This window comes from Sus scrofa, chromosome 5 (assembly GCF_054392235.1).
Source record: "Sus scrofa isolate SSC_HxYL_T2T_F1_AM1 chromosome 5, Sscrofa_HxYL_maternal_Yorkshire_Landrace_v2.0, whole genome shotgun sequence".
Taxonomy (NCBI): domain Eukaryota; kingdom Metazoa; phylum Chordata; class Mammalia; order Artiodactyla; family Suidae; genus Sus; species Sus scrofa.
The window spans coordinates 38,428,778-38,448,811 of record NC_139387.1 but is presented as its reverse complement, the minus strand read 5'-3'; the positions used below and the strand labels follow the sequence as shown (position 1 = coordinate 38,448,811).

The following is a 20,034-nucleotide window of genomic DNA, read 5'->3' as shown; positions in this document are numbered from 1 at the left end:
TCAGTGGGTTAAGGATCCAGCATTGCCATGAGCTGTGGTGTAGGTCACAGATGTGGTTCAGATCTGGTGTTGCTGTGGCTGTGGCATAGGCCAGCGGCTACATCTCCAATTAGACTCCTAGCCTCCCTCCATATGCCACGGGTGTAGCCCTTAAAAAAAGACCAAAAAAAAAAAAAAAAAAAGTAATAATTTTCTATGTAACAAATGACTTCAAAATACAACACAGTTCTGTTAAAACTCTCTGACCACAAAAGCAATTTAAAATGAAATAAGGGAGTTCCCATATCATGGCACAGTGGAAACGAATCCGACTCAGAAGCATGAGGTTGTGGGTTCAATCCCTGGCCTCACTCAGTGGGTTAAGGATCTGGAGTTGCCATGAGCTGTGGTGTAGGTTGCAGATGTGGCTTGGATCTGGCATTGCTGTGGCTCCAGCGTAGGCCTGCAGCTACAGCTCTGATTAGACCCTTAGCCTGGGAATCTCCATAGGTCGTGGGTGTGGCCCTTTAAAAAAATTACCAAAAAAAAAAAAAAAAAGGAAAGAAAGACGTTTTTAAGTGTTCCTTAAAAATTCACTGAACAATATACTGAAAGGTATGGTAACAATATAACTCCTAGCACTCTATTATTTATTCTAAGACAAAAACAGCAAAGAAATATGACTCTATCATATCTGCAAACAGAAAAAGAAACAAAGGGGAAGTTTTTAAATATAGATAGAATCTGAAAAACATTTTAAAATTTAACACAGTATGGTTAAAAAAATAAGAAACCACTAACCTAAGAATGAAATTCAGCAGTCACAAAAAGAAAGACCATGAGAAGATAATATATTAAAAAAACCAAAAGAAGAAAGGGACAAGGGAGGGGAGTTCCCGTCGTGGCGCAATGGTTAACGAATCCGACTAGAAACCATGAGGTTGTGGTATCAGTCCCTGCCCTTGCTCAGTGGGTTAACGATCCGGCGTTGCCGTGAGCTGTGGTGTAGATTGCAGATGCGGCTCGGATCCCGCGTTGCTGTGGTTCTGGCATAGGCCGGCGGCTACAGTTCCGATTAGACCCCTAGCCTGGGAACCTTCATATGCCGCGGGAGCGGCCCAAGAAATAGCTAAAAAAAAAAAAGACAAAAAAAAAGAATGGGACAAAGGAGGAAGCAAGCAGGAAAACAAAAGACAAAAAGTCACAGGACCTGGTAGCTTATGAATCAGAAACCAAAAACAAATATGCATTTATTTACCAGGTATTTCAAATAATTCTGATTAAAGAATTAAGTTTTCAAAAATAATCTAATATATGCTGAAATAGTCAATGTAATTAATTCCTATCGAACATTCAGCATTCAAATTCTTACTAAGTAAATTTTAGGTAAGAACAGAAACACCAATTTATAAAAACGCATATTTGAGGCTCCTAATATGAACTGCTAAACTGTTTTCTTCAAAGTTTATATTAATTACATTTCCAAAGCAGTTACTTCAATGCTCCCTTACAGACACTGGCTACTCTTCCACTGGAGGGGAAAGAAAAAAAATCCCTCCTTGCTTGTATGATGGGAATAAAATGGTATTTTTTGACTATGAATGTTATTACTGGGTAAGACACTTTTATAATTTGGATAATTATTTTTATAGATATATCAAAATTTGTTACATCTTTTAAATACATCACTTTAACTTCCTTTTATAAATAGGCTTTTATCTTTAAAATACTGAGTTCGAAGATTATATGAATGTGAAATGAATTTAAGAGATTTCAGAATATTCCCTTGAAATAACTTGACCTTTACTTCCAATTTTGTTACTTCCAATTTTGTTACTTCCAATTTTGTAAAAGTAGTCTGATTTATCTACATTTAGCTCTATTAGGTTATTGCTGACATACAAAATTTTGACATACTTACAAAGACTGAAATTTTCTATGAAAAGATTTAAAGGTTATTTTTAGGTTTTTTAGGTAAATAATCACATCATCTGCAAATAACATCAATTTTTTTAGTTTCAATATCAACTCCTTTCCCTCTCTTTCTCTAACAAAGACTCAGTGAGAGAGCTTATTATCTCCTACACATCATTTTAGGTTTTAGGAACAAAGCAGTAAATTAGAGGTAAGGTCCTTGCCTTTGTTAAGCTTAAATTCTAGTAGAGTAGACAGGAAAATAAATAATTGATAAATATGTACTTCAAGTAGAGATAGGTGATATGATTGTTTAAATGCATCGAAGAATTTAGAGGGATATAGTTGTTGTGGGAGTACTGATAATATATACAAGGCTACTTAGGAGAAGAGTGATCAGAGAGAAGGCTTCTCAGGTAAGATATTTTGGCAGATACCTGGATGAAGTGAGAGAAAAACCACACAAAGATCTGAAAAAGCAAACTCCTGAGAAGGAAACAAATTCAAATGAGCTAGAGAGCCAACCATCATGACCACAGTATGTAGTTAAATACTAATTATGAGGATGACAACAATGGTGATAAGGTGTCATTTTATACTAGATTTTAATAAAATACTGATTATTAACTGGCCTGAGAGAAATCCTACTTCCATAATTGCTGTAGGCTAACTAAGTACTAAAGCTAGGTATGAGTTCAAAACGTTTGTGATCTGTCAAAACAAGGAAGTAACCCACTCTAATCAGTTTTAAGAGTTTTTTGTTTTTTAAAGAATAGTGCTAAACACTATTAGTTTGTGCTTCTAAAATGATCATGCTTAAGAACATCAAATGAGCGCAACGAACTCCTAAGACTAGAAAATAAGTTAGCAATTCAAATACAGGTATATTCTTAAAGAAAACTCTAGGTTGTTTAGATTATATTACCCCCAAAGAGTTGCCCATTATGTCCTATATGAACGGCTTTCATTTTCTTTAAGGACTCAAAAGAGAAAATAATTATAGTCAAAAACAAGCAAATAGGAATTCCGCTACAGTGCAGTGGGTTAAGAATCCAACTGCAGCAGCTTGGGTTGCTGTGGAGGCACAAGTTCGATTCCCTGGCCCGGCACAGTGGGTTAAGAGGATCTAGCATGGTCACAGCTGTGGCTCTGATGACTGAATCCCTGGCCTGGGAACTTCCAAATGCTGCAGGTGTGGCCTTTAAAAAAAAAAAAAAAAAAAAAAAAAAAAAGCATGAAAAGAGAAACATACTCTTCTGAAAGAAAGTAAACATAAGTATAAATGCGTAACAACCTAAAACAATGTTAGATCTTACCTAAGCTGTGAAAATTGCCTACAAAGCTACAGCAATTCAACTATGTTGTAATTCTCTCACAGAATTCAGTATGATAAACAGAACAAGAGCTTAGAAACAAGCCAAATACATCAGATATTAGTATATATTAAGGGAGAATTCCAATTAGCCATAAACAAATAGCCTCAAGGGTGGGCAATTTACTGAACGCAGGCCAACTCCAACGCACTGCTTACATTTGTAGGATGTATAAACTAAGAATGGTTTTCCACATTTTATATGGTTATATACCTACATAGTATTTAGCCTCTTAGCCTAAAATATTTACTTCATGGAAAAGTCTTCTAACCTATGATCTAAACTATTAAAAAAAAGTATTGGGACAACTAGATACCAGATAACCTCATGGGGCAGGGAGTGGGAAGGAAATGAGGAGGGTAATCTGGCACCATAAAATTCACATCTTAAACCAAAACACATTTCTACTGAACATAAGTTATACGTGAAGAATTAAGCACAAAAGTGCTATAAAAAAGGTCAGAAAAGTCATCCTAGGTATAATCTCAAAAACAGAAAGCACAAACAAAAAACCTGTCAAATTCAGTAAAAATGATAAATATTTTATATTTTAAAATAAACCAACCTGAAAACAAAATACTGAAAAAAATATTTGTAACAAATGATAAGAGGTTATTAATCTTAATACATGGAAAACACTATTAAATAAACAAGACTTATCTCAAGAGAAATAGAAAATGGCACAAAAACAAGTAGTCCACAAAAGAAGAAATAAAAATGGCTAATAACTACACAAAAAAGACAAATCATCATGTGTGTGCGTTTGTGTGTAAATTTAGTAGGGTTTTAATGTACATTAAAACAAGTTCTTTTTGTCTACTGACAAAAACTTAAAGTTAATAACTGATATTTCCAGGGCACAAAGAGTGCTGATGAGAGTAAAAATGGTTACAAACTTTATAGTGAAATATGTCCCAGAGATTTAACTAATGTCAATAAATCCAGAGATTTAAGTAAAAACATATCCTTAAAATATGTGAAATATAAAATAAAAATTTTAGCAGGAAATTATTTTCAATTGGCAAAATCACAGGAAATTTGTCCTCTCCCCACCCTATGCATATTTTCTAAAATTTGTATAATACCACTATATCATTTTGTAATGAAAAAAGTATCAGCAACAGCAGAAATTTATAAGTAGCTACTATATTGTTATTTCCATTTTCAGATGAGAAAACTGAGGCTTGGAGAAGTTCTTGCTAATAGGCAAAGCCTGCATATAAAACTGCATCTTTACTGTTTTAAAGCCCAAATTCTTAATCCCTGTGTCTTATGACCTTCTTAGTTAATTATGGAAGAAAAACAAAAAAATTTAATGAAGCAAATCATTTTGCTATTTCCGTGAAAAACAACTAAACTGGAATGGTAACCAACAAATTATATGAGTGTAAGAATTCTGACTAAAAAATTCTGATATATAGTACTTCTCTCTAGAAGATAGACATCTCTATCACTCATTCTCTGCATGCACTTTAATAAAAATTTCAGTTTGAAAACTTTATATATTCCTAATCAGAATGAATGCTTCTCATCAATAAGTAATATTTCACTATCATCTTCCCATCTAACTTGCACTATACAATATACTTTCACTACATAATCATAGTAACATACGTGCAGATTAGTTTCTGCAGTAATGCTACCAGAAAGACATCCCCAACTTTTTAACTATAACATAAAAATTTAAACTTAGAAATTTATGTAAAAAATAACAATTATAATTTGCATCAGACAGCTGGAAAGGCAGTTAAGACAACAGAAAACTAATTAGATGATATTATTCTGTGCATTATTCAATTGCACACTATTTATGAAGAAAGCCACCAAACACAAAATTTGAAGAGTCCTAATAATGCGCTTGATGGTTTGTTTTAAAGAATAACACCAAAACAGAAAAACAAACTCCCACTAAAATTCTAACTTAAACCTATTTGTAAAATTCTAAGACATAGGAAATGATTAACTAATGATCGACTTTAATGCAAAATGAGGACTTTTGATAAATAATCTCAGAATTTTATGGGTTTTAAACATCAGTAAGACTCTCATTAGGTTAATATCTAGAGTAGATTGTTTCTATAGATAGGGAAATTAGGAATAGCAAGTTTATAAAAGTTTGAAAGGGGAAAAAAATTGGGCAGATACAAAGTATAAGAATGCAACTGGTTTAACTACAGAATATAGTGCATTAAAGTAGCTTACCAGAATCTGAAAATAACAATGGAATTTATTTTAAAATATTTTATCACTTTGCTCATTACAACTTGGCTGTGTTCTAAATCCTTTCATTCCAAACAAGATTATTAAACTACTAGTCTTCCAAAGCAGTTAATATGTCATCCTCTATGTTTTGAATACAGTTATTCAAAATTTTTCTACTATAGCATCCCTATAGCTAACAGGAGAGATGTTCTTCCTATCTGAGGTCTAGGATTATAACCAGAATATTACAAAGCAAAGGGAAAGTTTCATTTACAGATATATTTAAAGATACAGAGCATGCCATTTTATCTTTAAATCTATGGAAACTGGCTTTCTGCTCTTTTTTTTTTTTTTTTGGTCTTTTTGCCATTTCTTGGGCCACTCCTGCGGCATATGGAGGTTCCCAGGCTAGGGGTCAAATCGGAGCTGTAGCTGCCAGCCTATGCTAGAGCCACAGCAACACGGGATCCGAGCCGCGTCTGCGACCTACACCACAGCTCACGGCAATGCCGGATCTTTAACCCAAGGAGCAAAGCCAGGGATAGAACCCGCAACATCATGGTTTCTAGTCGGATTCGTTAACCACTGAGCCACGACGGCTTTCTGCTCTTTACGTGTTGTTTAAATATAAAAACAAGTTACTTCATAAATTAAAAAAAAAAAAGATAATCTAGAAGTAATACCATGTCTACCCCATGTCTGTTGAGTACTTCCTACCAAAACATTACCATATCCCAACTTCAGAATCATAGGACATTTTGTCTCCCTGCAGAAAGTATGAAAGCTCATCATCTTCATATCCCCAGGGCCTAGCACTGTGCCTAAAACCCAAGTCTCACTCAACCAAAGACAGTACTCTGCAGATCATATACTGTTTTTCAGTTATCAGAAAGAGACAGACACACACCAATGAGTAAACACAACTTAACTGATTAACTTACATCTTTTTCTGACCGATGTGGAAACATAGAAGACTGGCTGTAGTACATGTTTTCGTCATGGTAGTCACTGTCGACCCCCTCTACAAACTTCTTTCTTGAAGCACCAAACATGCTGTTTGTCACCTAAACAAAAAAATTTTTTACTTTTATCAAGAATAGTATTTTGGGAAATGTCAAGCTTTACCTTACTCCTATGTGGAAAATATAAAATGAAGGGAACACTGCTAAGAAACAGATCAACTAAGGATTAACTGGACACGTGACAAAGTCATGACAATGTAGTATTAAATTTTACTTTTAGGCCCTGGAAGTAAGAGGAGAAACTTAAAAGCCTGTTTTATGTAATGATTCTAATTACTTTAAAAGAAAAAAAAATCACTTATTCTCAAAAAATGGCAACCCAGTATAATTTCCCAAAGATTTTTTAAAAATTAAGTTTAATTATTCGAAATCTTCACATGCATCTTCAACATTGGTGTCTTTGTCATCACTACATCTATTTTTAAAATTATCTGTTTTTTAGAGAATAGCATCTTCATTTACAGTCTAAGTTTATTGAACTATGTAGCATTTTTTTTTTTTTTTTTCTGCCGTACCCAGGGTCTGAGAAAGTTCCCAGACCAGGGATTGAACCTATACCACAGCAGCAGCTGGAGCCACTGCAGTGACATCGCTGGATCCTTAACCTGCTGTGCCACAAAGGAACTCTCATAGCACTTCTTGAGTCCATGTATAATGACATTTTGGAAATTTCATCTCAAGCTACAAGCTCTCACTCAAGTAACAATAGGATAATTTTTTCATTCAATCGTCTTGGGGTAAATTTAGGATCTCTACTACATAACATGCTTACTCTTGCTTTTTAACTCTTCACCACATCCAACACTAGTAATTTTGAGCCCACATCAAGATAATTACTAAATTTGTGCTAATTTTTGTTTTCTTTTTTGCCCTTAAGGTGACCTCTATAAAGCTTCCAAAATTATCAAATGACAGGTTATTTAAGGTCAACGTTGTCTTATCCATAATAGTACTCTGTGGTTCAAAGTAAATTGAAATGCCATGATAGGAGAGATCTGTAAAAACTTTAATACATGGTAACTACATTTTTTTTTACAAAAAAATCTAGGGGGGAAAAACTCATCAAATTTGATATCTCTCTGGTACACTCATTATGAGTAAGTTTATTTTCTTCTATTATAAGTAAGAATGAACAATTTCCTTTACTTCTCATTTTAAAATGAAATACTGTAGTTACTACTGTGTATCTGCAGACATGGTGAACTGATACGTGGAAGACTTTAAAAGCCTAATTAAATGTGCAAGTTTGTTAAAGGAATGCATGCTATTTAATAACTACTTCAGGGACTAGGATCCCACATGCCTATCCACCTAACCAGTACCTAAAAGGAAAAACAAGTGCTAGTTTTATTTCAGAAAAGTAGCAGTGAAAAAAGCACTTTATACTCTGTAAATCAAGACTCTGTACATAGGAAATTTTAAAAGTTTATTTTGTAAGAGTTAAAGACATGTTTAATTCTCTTTAAAGGTCCATTACTACTGAATTCTAATTCTAAAATAGGATAAACACAGGAAAATGGCATGAAACTTGCAGAATTCAGTAAAATTTCAGGAGAGTACCAGAATATTTCTTATCAAGTTTTAAATTAACTCAAATGCGTACAAAGTGAACTCAATTTTTGACAATTTTGATATAACATTTATCATCAAAACCAATTAGACTTTTATAATTCTAAAATTGAAATTAATTGTACAGAATAAAAAACTTCTTGCTAATATTGTGCTCAGAGGGTTGACTATTTTGAAAACAAAACTAAATGTGTAAAATGCCTCAGAAAGAGGAAAACAGAAATGTTCCTCTTCCATCAATACCAAATTTTCTTAGATTCACTGTGTATGTGCCAGAGGGAAGGAAAGAAAACACAAATATGCAGAATTTCATTTTTTGTGGTGCGCTTCAACACAGAAATTATACATCAGTGAAGTACTAATTATGTTTACATGACTTCAGCCAAAAAAAAAAAAAGAAAGAAAGAAAAAAAGACAAGAAAGAGGTAAGAGTAATGCAAGCCCCATTCCCAGGAATGGATGCAGGTATGAAAAAAAGAATTTTCTGATCCATGACAAAAATCAGAAAGAAAAAAGACAACATAATAAGTTTTTTTTAATAAAAGCTAGTGTTATTTAATTTAAAGGGCATGTCCTTTATTCCATACAGAATGCCGGAATGGAGGAGAAGAGTACTTTAGAATAATCAGCAAGGGTGGGACTAGGAAGATAACAATCAAGCAGAGAAGTAAAGGAACCAATGAGGCAAAGGTCTGCTGGAAGAATATTTAGTACAAAGGCAATAGCAAGGTCCTCTGTGGTGTGGCTCAAGCAGGATGAATTTAATGGATGGTAGAAACTTAAGTCAGAGATACTGGTGGGGGCAGATCACATTGGGCCTTGCAGGCCTGAGGGACTTTGGATTTTATTCTGTGTGAAATGAGAACTCAAGAGAGGATGTGGGGTATTTTAAGAGTGACCTAATTTGGTGTATATATAAAAGCTACTCCGTAAGGAATGGACAGAAGAGCGGACAAGAGTGGAATCAGTCTGATGAGAGATGATCGTGGTTTAGACTATAGTGGTGTTGGTAGAAATGGCAGAGAAATAATTAAAGCATATATTCTGAAGGAGAGTTGACACTAAAGAATATAAGGATGGATGGATGATATGAAAGGGTAGGGTATGCATATTACTTCACAGAAGAGAATAAACAGGAAATTAAAGAAACTTGGAAATAAAATTTTTTATCAAAGAGTGTATTTTGGTATATAGTGTCAACACTATATTGGAATATACTGAAATTACCAGTTATGTCATTCATATTACAGTCAATTTGTTAAAAAGAATTTTAAAAATAATTTAAAACCAAAATTATACTACATTCTACATTATATATAAAATTTGTTCAAATATTTGGTATATACAATTTGTCAGGTTTTTTCCTAAACAAACACATAAAGGATTTACATCTATTTTGTGAACTGATCCACCTCTCCCAACTCTCATCCTTGATGTTTCTTAAGCCTTTTTTGGACCGAGATCTAAAACATTTAACTATAACATTTTATCCTTGCTTTGATTCCATAAGAACTAATCAGAAAATATGTGTGTGTGTGTGTGTGCACGCACGTATGAATGTAATTGTTTACACTAATTCTATCAGTCTGAAAAATACCACCCCCCCATGAAAAAGAGTTGGCCTCAAAATGTAGTAGAGAGAGGGAAATTAAACTGAGACGCAGAATGGAAGCACTCCATTGCTGGATTTTTCCAGTAAATGTATTTATTACTTAATTTGGACTAGCTATGAATTCCTAAGGTTTAACATTCTTAACATTTAAATATAATATTTCAAAGCCACACACAGTAAATCAGAATAATCACAGAAGAATTCATAAAACCTCAAACCTGAGATCTCACCCAACAACTTTAAAGACTGGTAAAGTGGGCCCTGATCCAGGAGGGATGAATGGTAATTATTCCTTCTAACAGAAGGAATAAGAAGTAAGGCCTAGAGTTTTTAAATGGTCACAGAAACACCACCAGGATACTTTACAAGAAAACCCTCAAAAATAAAATTTAGACAGATGGGAGGGAGAGATGGAGGAAGCGAGGAAGGAAAGGGGGTGAAAGACAGATCATATCCACTGCAGGACAGACCCTACTTAGTCTTGCATAATCTGCCTTCAGCAAAGCCTCTGGAGATGAACTTACTCTAAAATCATTTATTGTCTCTAATGGTGGCAAATGCTGGCCCAAGCATGAAATCCTACTTCCAGGGAACAGAAACATACCCCATGAGTGGTCCTTTTCCTGAAAACAAACAAATGTGGACTGATTTTGAAATCTATCTTCATTCTTAAGGTTCCAAAGCATATTTTAAAAGTGCTGCTAGACATTTCTACCTGAAAAATGTATAAACTAAATCGGTAATGTTTAAAACTGATTTTCCAAGTTCTTTTCTTCTGCACATCATCACATTCTATCCTTTTTTTTAGGGCTGTGCACTTGCAGCATATGGAGGTTCCCCGGCCAGGGGTCTAATCCAATTGCAGCCACAGCAACATCAGATCCGAGCTGCGTCTGCAATTTACACCACAGCTCACGGCAACACCAGATCCTTAATCCACTGAGTGAGGCCAGGGATGGAACCCGCAACCTCATGGTTCCTAGTCAGATTCATTTTCACTGCACCACAAACTCCTCTATCCTTTCTTCACAGCGGTTTTCTTTTTCTTTTTTTTCTTTTGCCATTCTTCCTATCATCTATCACAAATGCAGTATGAAAATATGCATAGGTGCTTTGGGAATACAAATTAGGAAGTTTCTAACTTTATCTGAGGGAAAAAGACTGAAAGATCTTATTATAAAATAAGCAGTATCTGAACAAAGTCTTGATTTTTAAAAAAAAGTACAAGTGTGTGAGCAAACTATGGCATAAGAAACAGCATATTTAAAGTGCTCAGAAGTGAGAGAAACCCCAAGAAACACAAACATTTAATACAAACAGCAAGGAGGACATGTGGAAAGGCAATGATAGGTGGTAAATAAAAGGGGACTAAATTTCAAGGCCAGGTTAAGAGGGCAAGGATATTGACAGGAAAATCAGGTACAAAAATCTAGGTGAAGACTTCCCTCAACTAACATTTTATTATGGTGTCATAGTCATAGCCACTGCCTTGACTCTGTCACACTCCTACTCTATCTCTTGTTCACTTTCCCTACCTAAAGGATACAAATCAAGATCCCTGAGATCATGACCTTAACATAATTTTGCAGCATTAATCTAAAAACCCAACACAAACCTTATGCTGCAGTTTAATTTGGGTTATTCACAGATGTTCCTGTATATGATAATCTCTGGAAAATGCCATCTGTAACCCCTGTCATCTTCACCAATTAAAACTCAAGCTAATCAAGATTAAATCAGATTAAATATTTGAGATAATCCATACCTGTCATTTCCAAACTCAAGCATTTCTAATATCCTTTAAACAAGTCTTTGTTAATCCATTCTCTTTCCCCTCAAATTTACTCTCCTGATCAGCCAAGTGAATTTTTAAAATAAAAATCTGTCATGGCCCTACTGACTGAAATGTCTGAATAGCTTCCCAAATCAATAATAAGGCTTACAAGGCCCTATGTAGCCTCTCTGACCTTAATTCTCCCCACAGGTCCCCTGCCACCACTAAACTGATGCTACAACTATAGTTACTCAAACATAAATTCTCTTCTACCTCCAGACTTGGCATATGCTGATACCTCTACTTAGAATGCTCTTCACCCCCATTCTTTGAAACTTTCACACTAAATCAGGATCCTGATTTACAGTCACTAAAAATACTTTATATAACTGTAATTTGTAACTATAAATACAATAATGAGAAATAACTTTTACTGACCACTTACATATGCCAGACGATATATTCCAAATGCTTTAAAATGTATTTATATAATCTTCATAATTTACTTAGCAACAGATACATAATTTACATATGTAATCCTCATGTATTTATTTATTTAGCCTTCAGTTTTAGATGAGAAAACTGAGAATAAAAGAAGTTGGGTAACTTGCACAAGGTCATAAATCTGATGTTTCCAAGGTTCCAATCTGTTAAGTGATGGAGATGGGATATGGACCTAGACTATCAACTACAGTTATCCCCCCCCATTATAACAGTTACATTGACTCTCAGACATATACCTAATAGTTTAATGTGTATATTCTCCTTAAACTGTAAAAGTCAAGATGGGAGATGAAGTTAGGGGCAGAAGAAGGGTGGTGGCTTATTTTGCAGTAAACATATCATAAGCCATATCAAGTATTTGTACATGTCATAAAGATCTCTTTAGCAGAAGACTGAGAATGAACTGACTAGAGGTATGTCAAACAAAAGCCAGTCAGCCTCTACCAAAATGATCACAATCTATTTTAGAGGAAGTGACATTAATTTTAGAATAAAATTATGCTTATAGGAAAGAACACTATTACACCAATTAAAAAGTAATTACTGTTTCCTTATTCCAAATGAACTAATAATTTGACTTACTTTCAAAATACAGTGAATATAATCTAATCATTCAAGGAATTAGAAAGATTATAAACTTCTACATGTTTATTATAAGCTATTGAAATTAGTACTGAACAAGTAGGATACATTTTACAACTCGGTTAAAACAAGAACAAACCCCTAACTGTAACTTTTTCTTGTGGACTGTGTTTCTAAAGTAGCCAGTGTTACTGTTAACATGTTGACACATGTGTCCCATCATAAAATCAACTCTTTCACATGAATATGAAGACTTTTGTATAGCCAGCCAACAGTTTTCACCTTTAGCAACAGAGTTTGCCCTCCCCTTCTATTATAAAGGATAAAGAGCACCAAGTGTACGTGGGGATGGGGACAATGGGACAGTTCTTTTACTCCCATTTCCCTAATGGAGAGTTCTGTACTTTGCTGAGTACAGAATTTGACCTCTTGCTTACTTTTTCCTTCCAGTTTCACATACACTATCACACATACATCATAAGCACACAAGTTCTGCTTGTCCATAAAGTGGGCAGAAAATAAAAAAATCACATTCTACTGCCATTAACATTTATCTGTAAGATGTAGTCAAATCAAAACTGAAACCAATCATGAGAAACTATAATATCTGAAGATAATCTGTTATCTTTATTATTGGCCTTTGGAGGGAAAAGTTGATAGGTTAAATTTCACCGAGATATTGCCCTAATTCTATGGAACTAGAATACATCTATAGCAAATATTATATACTACCTACTAGAAATATTTATAACCCCAGAACTTTTGTTTTAGCGGTATTTTTTGGTAATAGGATTCTGAGTTACCAATTCTACTTCACAACTGTTCTTAATTTTATTTCATTCCTGGAAAACACTGAAAAATGAAATAGGATTAAATAAAGGAAAGGGCACTTACATTGGAAAAAAAAATCTAGCTTCTCAAAGAACAAAGAATTTAATGTCTGGAAGTCTTTAGGAAAATAACAAATTATTTTTCCTCATTGAAAAAATGTACTACTCTTGAAATCCTACTAGTTCTAGAATACTGTGGCTTGACAGTCATAATATGATAAAGGTACCACGAATACTATATGTAGAGTCTGCTTAGGATGGATCTAAGAAAAGTGAAGATATAAATTTTAAAGTGATAATTTCTAAATTCATCAACTTGAACTGATATCATGGAAATAAATCAAAGCAATTCATTTCATGCTTTCAGCAAATGCAGAATGCCTGATAAATAAGCAATGAAAGCCTTAATGAATACTGAAAAAGCAGTTAACAAGGAGATGTACAGGAACCTCTGGTTGGCAATGTGATTCAGCAGAAAACGAGGGGTCTATGTGAATGTATCCACAATCATTATTTCAGAGCATACCTAATATTCTGGCACAGAGCCCTTATCAGAGGTCACAGCAATATTTTGTAAGAGGTCTCACCCTCCCAAGAATGGAATACCTCCTATTTGAGAAAAAGATGGAGAGGGCATACAAAGAGAGAGAATAATCCAAAGACCATTTACTGAAATTTGGTATCTGAAGCTCAGAAAATATTCCCCAAACCATGTATGCCATACCTTAAGATGTGCCCACAAAACCAATAAATTCTCTAAAGAGTATTTAGAAAGTCTATAAATGCCCCATCAGTCTGACTTTGATATTGGGAGAAATTGTTATATATCCTTTAACTTGAAGAAGCAGATTTTGTGGTTTTCCAAAATCATAAGCTTATATCAATATGCGTTATACAGATTCTAACTTGAACCACCAACATGTAAGCTTAAAAAGGTAAGTGCATCACTCTAAAATAAAAACTCTAATAACTCAAAAAGTGCTAACCATTTAAAAAAAAGCATACACTCATATATCAACTAAAAACCCAACTATAATTGGTATGCCTTATGAGCAATAAGTTAGAGTTGATAATTCACACAATAGGGCCTAAAATTAAAATAAGCAATATTTTATCCTTAAATATTAAGATATAAATTTATAAAGTACAAGTCAAAGGACATATAACAGTAGAAAACCCTAAAGTTTAGAATATAAAAAAGAAAACCTCTACGTACGGAGGCAAGTTTTTAAATGAGGGTGAATATCTTAAACGTGGGGTGGGGGTCACAAGATCTCTAAAAAAGGAGAGGAAGGCAATCCAAAAGAAACTGGATGTATGATCTGCTTTGCTGGGAGATAGAGATTTCTACAAGTCTCCCAAGACATTATTAAAAAAACTCTACAACTTAGAGGACTTGGAGAGAGAAACTGCTGAGGATTCTATACTTTGAGGACCTGATTTGAGACCTGAAGTGCCAAATACTTGATGCCCCTATCTATTTAATCCTGACACACTTTCTCTGAAGAAATGTCAGTAATCATAGATGATATTAATTCTATTTTTCCTGGGTATAATTTTGAGTGTCTTGTTACATGCAGAAGCCAGAAATCACATGAATAAGAGTTATACAAGATAGGAGTTCCTGTTGTGGCACAGTGGAAACGAATCCAACTAGGAACCATGAGGTTGTGGGTTTAATCCCTGGCCTCGCTCAGTCAGTTAAGGATCTGGCATTGCTGTAGCTCCGATTAGCTCCTATCCTGGGAACCTCCATATGCTGTGGGTGCGGCCCTAAAAAGCAAAAGAAGAATTATATGGGATATAGATCTGGGAAAACTAAAGAAACATTTTTTTCAAGGCTTTCTGAGAAGCAAGAACCTAAAATGACAGTATTTATTAGTGAATAAAGTAGTGGAGACTCAGGGATACTCTGCTACAAAACTATTTCTAAAAAGTATGCATTAAGAAAAAAATATGTGTTGTTAGATCTTGTTTTTGGGTTCAAGGAAGACAAGCAGAAAATGCCAGGAGTGCTGGCCTTTTACACACACACACCAATTGGGTGAAATTGTTCACTCGACAAATGTTTGATGAACTTTGTACTAGATATTGTGCCTTCACTGCCTCTATACTTATTTTTGTTAACTTTAAATCCAGAAATGAGCAGTAATGTTCCAGTCTTCCTGTCTAGACTTCAAAGAAAAAGATGTTTGAAGTTTCTATTCCTGCAAATATTAAAAATATAACTACCTGTGTAAAAACTTTGGGAAAGGGAACAACAGCATGTCTAAAGCTAGTAGAAGAAAACTAAAACTTCCTACTTCTCATACCAAGTTAAATGTGGCAAAATTTTATGCTTTCCCCAACTTTTTTTTCTTAGCTTCTTTTCTGAAAATGAGTTTTCTGGTCCTGCTATACTCTGTGGAGAATATGAAGTTTAAAAAAAAAAACAAAACAGGAGTTCCCGTCGTGGCGTAGTGGTTAACGAATCCGACTAGGAACCATGAGGTTGCGGGTTTGATCCCTGGCCTCGCTCAGTGGGTTAAGGATCCGGCATTGGCCGTGAGCTGTGGTGTAGGTTGCAGATGCGGCTCGGATCCCGAGTTGCTGTGGCTCTGGCTAGGCTGGCGGCTACGGCTCTGATTAGACCCCTAGCCTGGGAACCTCCATATGCCGTGGGAGTGGCCCAAGAAATGGCAAAAAGACAAAAACAAAACAAAACAAAAAACTAACAACCTTCCCTTCCATTATAACATTAATGGTTTATTCAGTTTAAGGTTTTCCCTGTTTTACATTTAACTAATAAATTATCATTATTTCTTAGAACACTAGGACTTTAGTAATTTATGAGGTAATTTTATGAAATAAAATTTACAAGAAACACCATTACTTTTAAACTAACAAAATGCCTCATAGGGAAAATGGCCCAACATCCACCCTTAAAATACTGACTACAGCACCATTTTCCCCCCGGCCTTTCCCACCACATACTTACCTGTGCAACTTCTTTCAACATTTGCTACTCTGGGGATGGGAAAGCTCAGAGCTGGAGGCTGAAGTGAAGAAGGAAAGGTTGGAGGGTGAGCCATGGCACCAGCCCCACACTAGAAGCTCCCCTGAGATACTACAGCAGGGTTGACACCATAGCTCTGAAGTTCAAACTCCAGCAAACGATAAGAAAGGAGTCCAACCAGAACATGATAAACGATGGGATTCTTCTGCTCTTTGAAAAATAAGGAAATCATGCTATAAAGATCTGAATGTCCAGTTTCAACATTATGACTCCCTGTTCACAACTTCAATACTCCCCAACCCCAGATTCACCTCTCAGACTGATTCAAAGTGCTAATCAAAACAAAGGGAGTGCAGGGCAAGGTGCAAGGCAGTACTTTCTATAAACTTGCACGAAGAATACGAAAGGATAAGGCTTACCTGGCCATCATAAAAATGTCTAAGACAATATATTAAAATCCTCTACCTATCTGCCCCCTGAATACCTTTTTGCTCTCCTATAAATCTAAGGCACTCATACACATTAACATCATCAACCAGCAGAATGACAGCTGGACTACTTAGATGTACTTACATTCCTAAAAATGGACCACTGAGCTTTTTAAAACCCAGGGATAACTTCTGGTATAAGTATATTCATTAGGAGAAAACTAATTTCTTAAAAGTGTTCCACTTTGATAAAAGCAAATAAGGATCCCCTCAATTAAAATAACTTTAGTCAAACTAGATGGTAAAAAAAATCTCAAAGACTTTTAAAGAAATCAGTCTAAGTATAGGACTTAAACTAAATGTGACATTAATTTTGTTGAGACTGTGAATCCTCATTTTATAATATAAAAAGTAAATACTGATTCAGAGAAAACTAGATTCTATTATGACTACTAAAGCAAATAAAAACAGACGCTCATTTTGTTAAAGATAATATCTATTCGATAACAAATATTACTGAAGGTGGCAAATGTTTTGAAACAGTAAATTAAAGAGGAGTATCAGAATCCCGAATTATATTACATAAATCAATTAAAAATGAGAAGTATTCCTTCAGCAAGGGAACACAGGACCTTTAAAATTCTTCTACACATCTGGCTGTATAAATTAATTCAATAAATATTCGGTGAGTATCTACTATGAAATGTGCTAAATATTTACAATTATATTCTTATATACTTTATCCATCTGAAGCTCAGAATAAAGAACCCAAATCAAAGGGAGTGAAGAAGAAAACACATTCACAATGCTCCTGCACTATTACTCTGGCCTCCAATGTCTAATTAGTGAACTTACCCTTCATTACCTCTAATCTCCCACCACTTCTCCCTTCTCTTACTGTGTTCCTGCCACACTGCCCCACTCCCCTTGCTATTCCTCAAACACAGAAGGTATACTTCTGCCTCCAGGCCTCTGCTCTTGTACCCTCTAGGAATGCCCTTCATGGCTTCACCTCACCTTACTTCAGGTATGGAGCCATTCTATACCTATATTCTATGTGAGGACTGCTCCACCTATTCTCTTTCTAAACTACACTATCCCTCTCCCAAATCTCTAAGGCATTCTTTATCCCCTTTCCTATTTTGATATCTTCTTCAAGGGATGTATCAACATACAATATATAATGCATTTTATTTATTTGCCTGAATGTCTTCTTATGCTTTAAAACATCAACTTTATGAGAAGAGAATTTTTTTTTTTGAGGGGGCGTCTCTTCATTATTTCTCCATGGAATCTGGAACAGTGCCTGGTACAAAGTAGGTCCACAAGTTGAATGTGTGTGTCCTTCTCTCACTCAATTACATGTGGTTATCTGAGAGTTATTTGACAGTAACTAATCAAATGCAATGCTTATAGTACATGTGAAAATTTTATGAGCCTAACAATTATTTTAAAGTAACGGAATTATGTCAAAAATTAATGTTAATTTTTATGTTCCTAAAAATATATGAAAAAAATTGTTTTATGCTTTTTCCCGCTGAAATTGACAACCACTTCCAAAATACCTAATAGACTACCAGACACCTTCAGTGGCTAGAATGCCATACCATGAGAAGTACCAAATAATGATTTGGAGATTTAATTTTTTTTTCTATTTTCAAACTTTTTTTCAAGTTAGAAAAAAGTTTAAACCTTTTTAAAAAAAGCTTCAAGAGTATTTCAGGTTTAATGGTTTAATATGGGAGATAATACATGACTCTCTTCTGTCAAAAAAAAAAAAAAAAAAAAAATCCCACTAGAAGAATTATACTACTTAGAGCCACTGGGCTGCACTGTAGTCCATGGGAATATGCACTCCGTGAAGTGTAGTGCTGGAACAGTTTAACACAGTGGGCCTGGTACAAACAAGCACTAACATGTACTGAGTACTTACCAAATGATAAGCATTTTACATGCATTACTGCAATTAATCAGAACAAAACCTCTATAACATGTGCTTTTACCTCAAACTGAGGTACAGAAGGGTATGGGCTACAGACTCACATTAGATTGAAAATATTTCTCTGCCAGTTACCATGAAGAATACCTAGCCCCTGCAATCCCAGTAAGGTACCAAAGGTTTCTTCTCCAGAAAAATCCAAGTGGATGGGCTCCAAACTTGGCTAAGAGTACAAGGGGTGAAGCACAGGCTTGAAAACTGAGAGACAAAGATCTACATGCTGAACTGTGGGATCCTCAAGCTTTCTTTCCTTAACCTGCTTACAGAACATGATCTATTAGATATAAGAACCACACTTCTACCCCACCTACTCCCTACATACTGCCTACCTGTGGAAAACTGAATTGCTCCAGAAAAAACAAATGTCCTAACACTATCAAAAATGAGGTCCTCCCCAATGAAAAGGCTAGCTCAACTACCTGTTAACACAGTGTCCACAAATGTTTACCCTTTCTTAAAAACTTCTTTGGAAATAATTTTAGATTTACAGAAGAGGTGCAAACGTAGGACAGAATTCCCATATAACCTCACATTTCCCTAGTGGTAATATCTTACCAGTACAAGTATCAAAACCAAGAAATTAGCTATTTACTAATAACTTTACACAGATTTCACCAGTTTTCCACTAACATCCTTTTTCTATTCTAAGATCCACATTCTATTTAGGTGTATGCTTCCTTAGTCTTCTGCAACCTTGGATTTTACCTCAGTCTTTCACACACTGATGTTATCAGTTACACCATATGCAGTAACTATACTGCAAGACATCCTGCAATTTGGTTACATCTGATGTTTTCTCATGACTAGACTGGAGTTACGCATTTTTAAAGCCGCAGAGGTGATGTGTCCTTCTCAAATATGTATGATGGATATATTCCAGCAGACGACTGCATGTGAAAATAATATGTCTTATTACAGGTGATAATAACTTTGTTCTTGGTTAGGACGGTATACTGTAAATTACTATTTTCCTTTTAAAAACAACAAATGTTTTGAAAGAAGTACTTTGAGAGCATGCAAATGCCTGTTTGTCCTTATAATTTCTCCCCATCCACAAATACTGCCTACAGCACCTATTAATGTGATGTTCTAATGATGATTTTCTATTTACTTCATTTCTTCTATACTGTATTTGTTAACTAGAATGCTTCTACAAGTAGACAAGTCTTTTAAAGATCTCACTCTCAAATATGAACAAATTGTCAAAGATTTCACCTAAGAGGCCCAACAAGATACAGTTAAAAAGTGAAG

At 34.9% G+C, this 20,034-nt stretch overlaps 1 protein-coding gene across 1 annotated transcript in view; it reads right to left on the bottom strand.

Annotated features, from left to right (window-relative positions):
- The window catches only part of CNOT2 (CCR4-NOT transcription complex subunit 2), a gene marked incomplete at its 5' end in the record, with an annotated part of 77,798 nt that overhangs the window by 40,104 nt on the left and 17,660 nt on the right, over positions 1-20,034 (bottom strand). Inside the window, 1 exon segment of the mRNA NM_001243417.1 lies at positions 6,410-6,532. Coding sequence (NP_001230346.1) covers positions 6,410-6,532 — 123 coding nt within the window.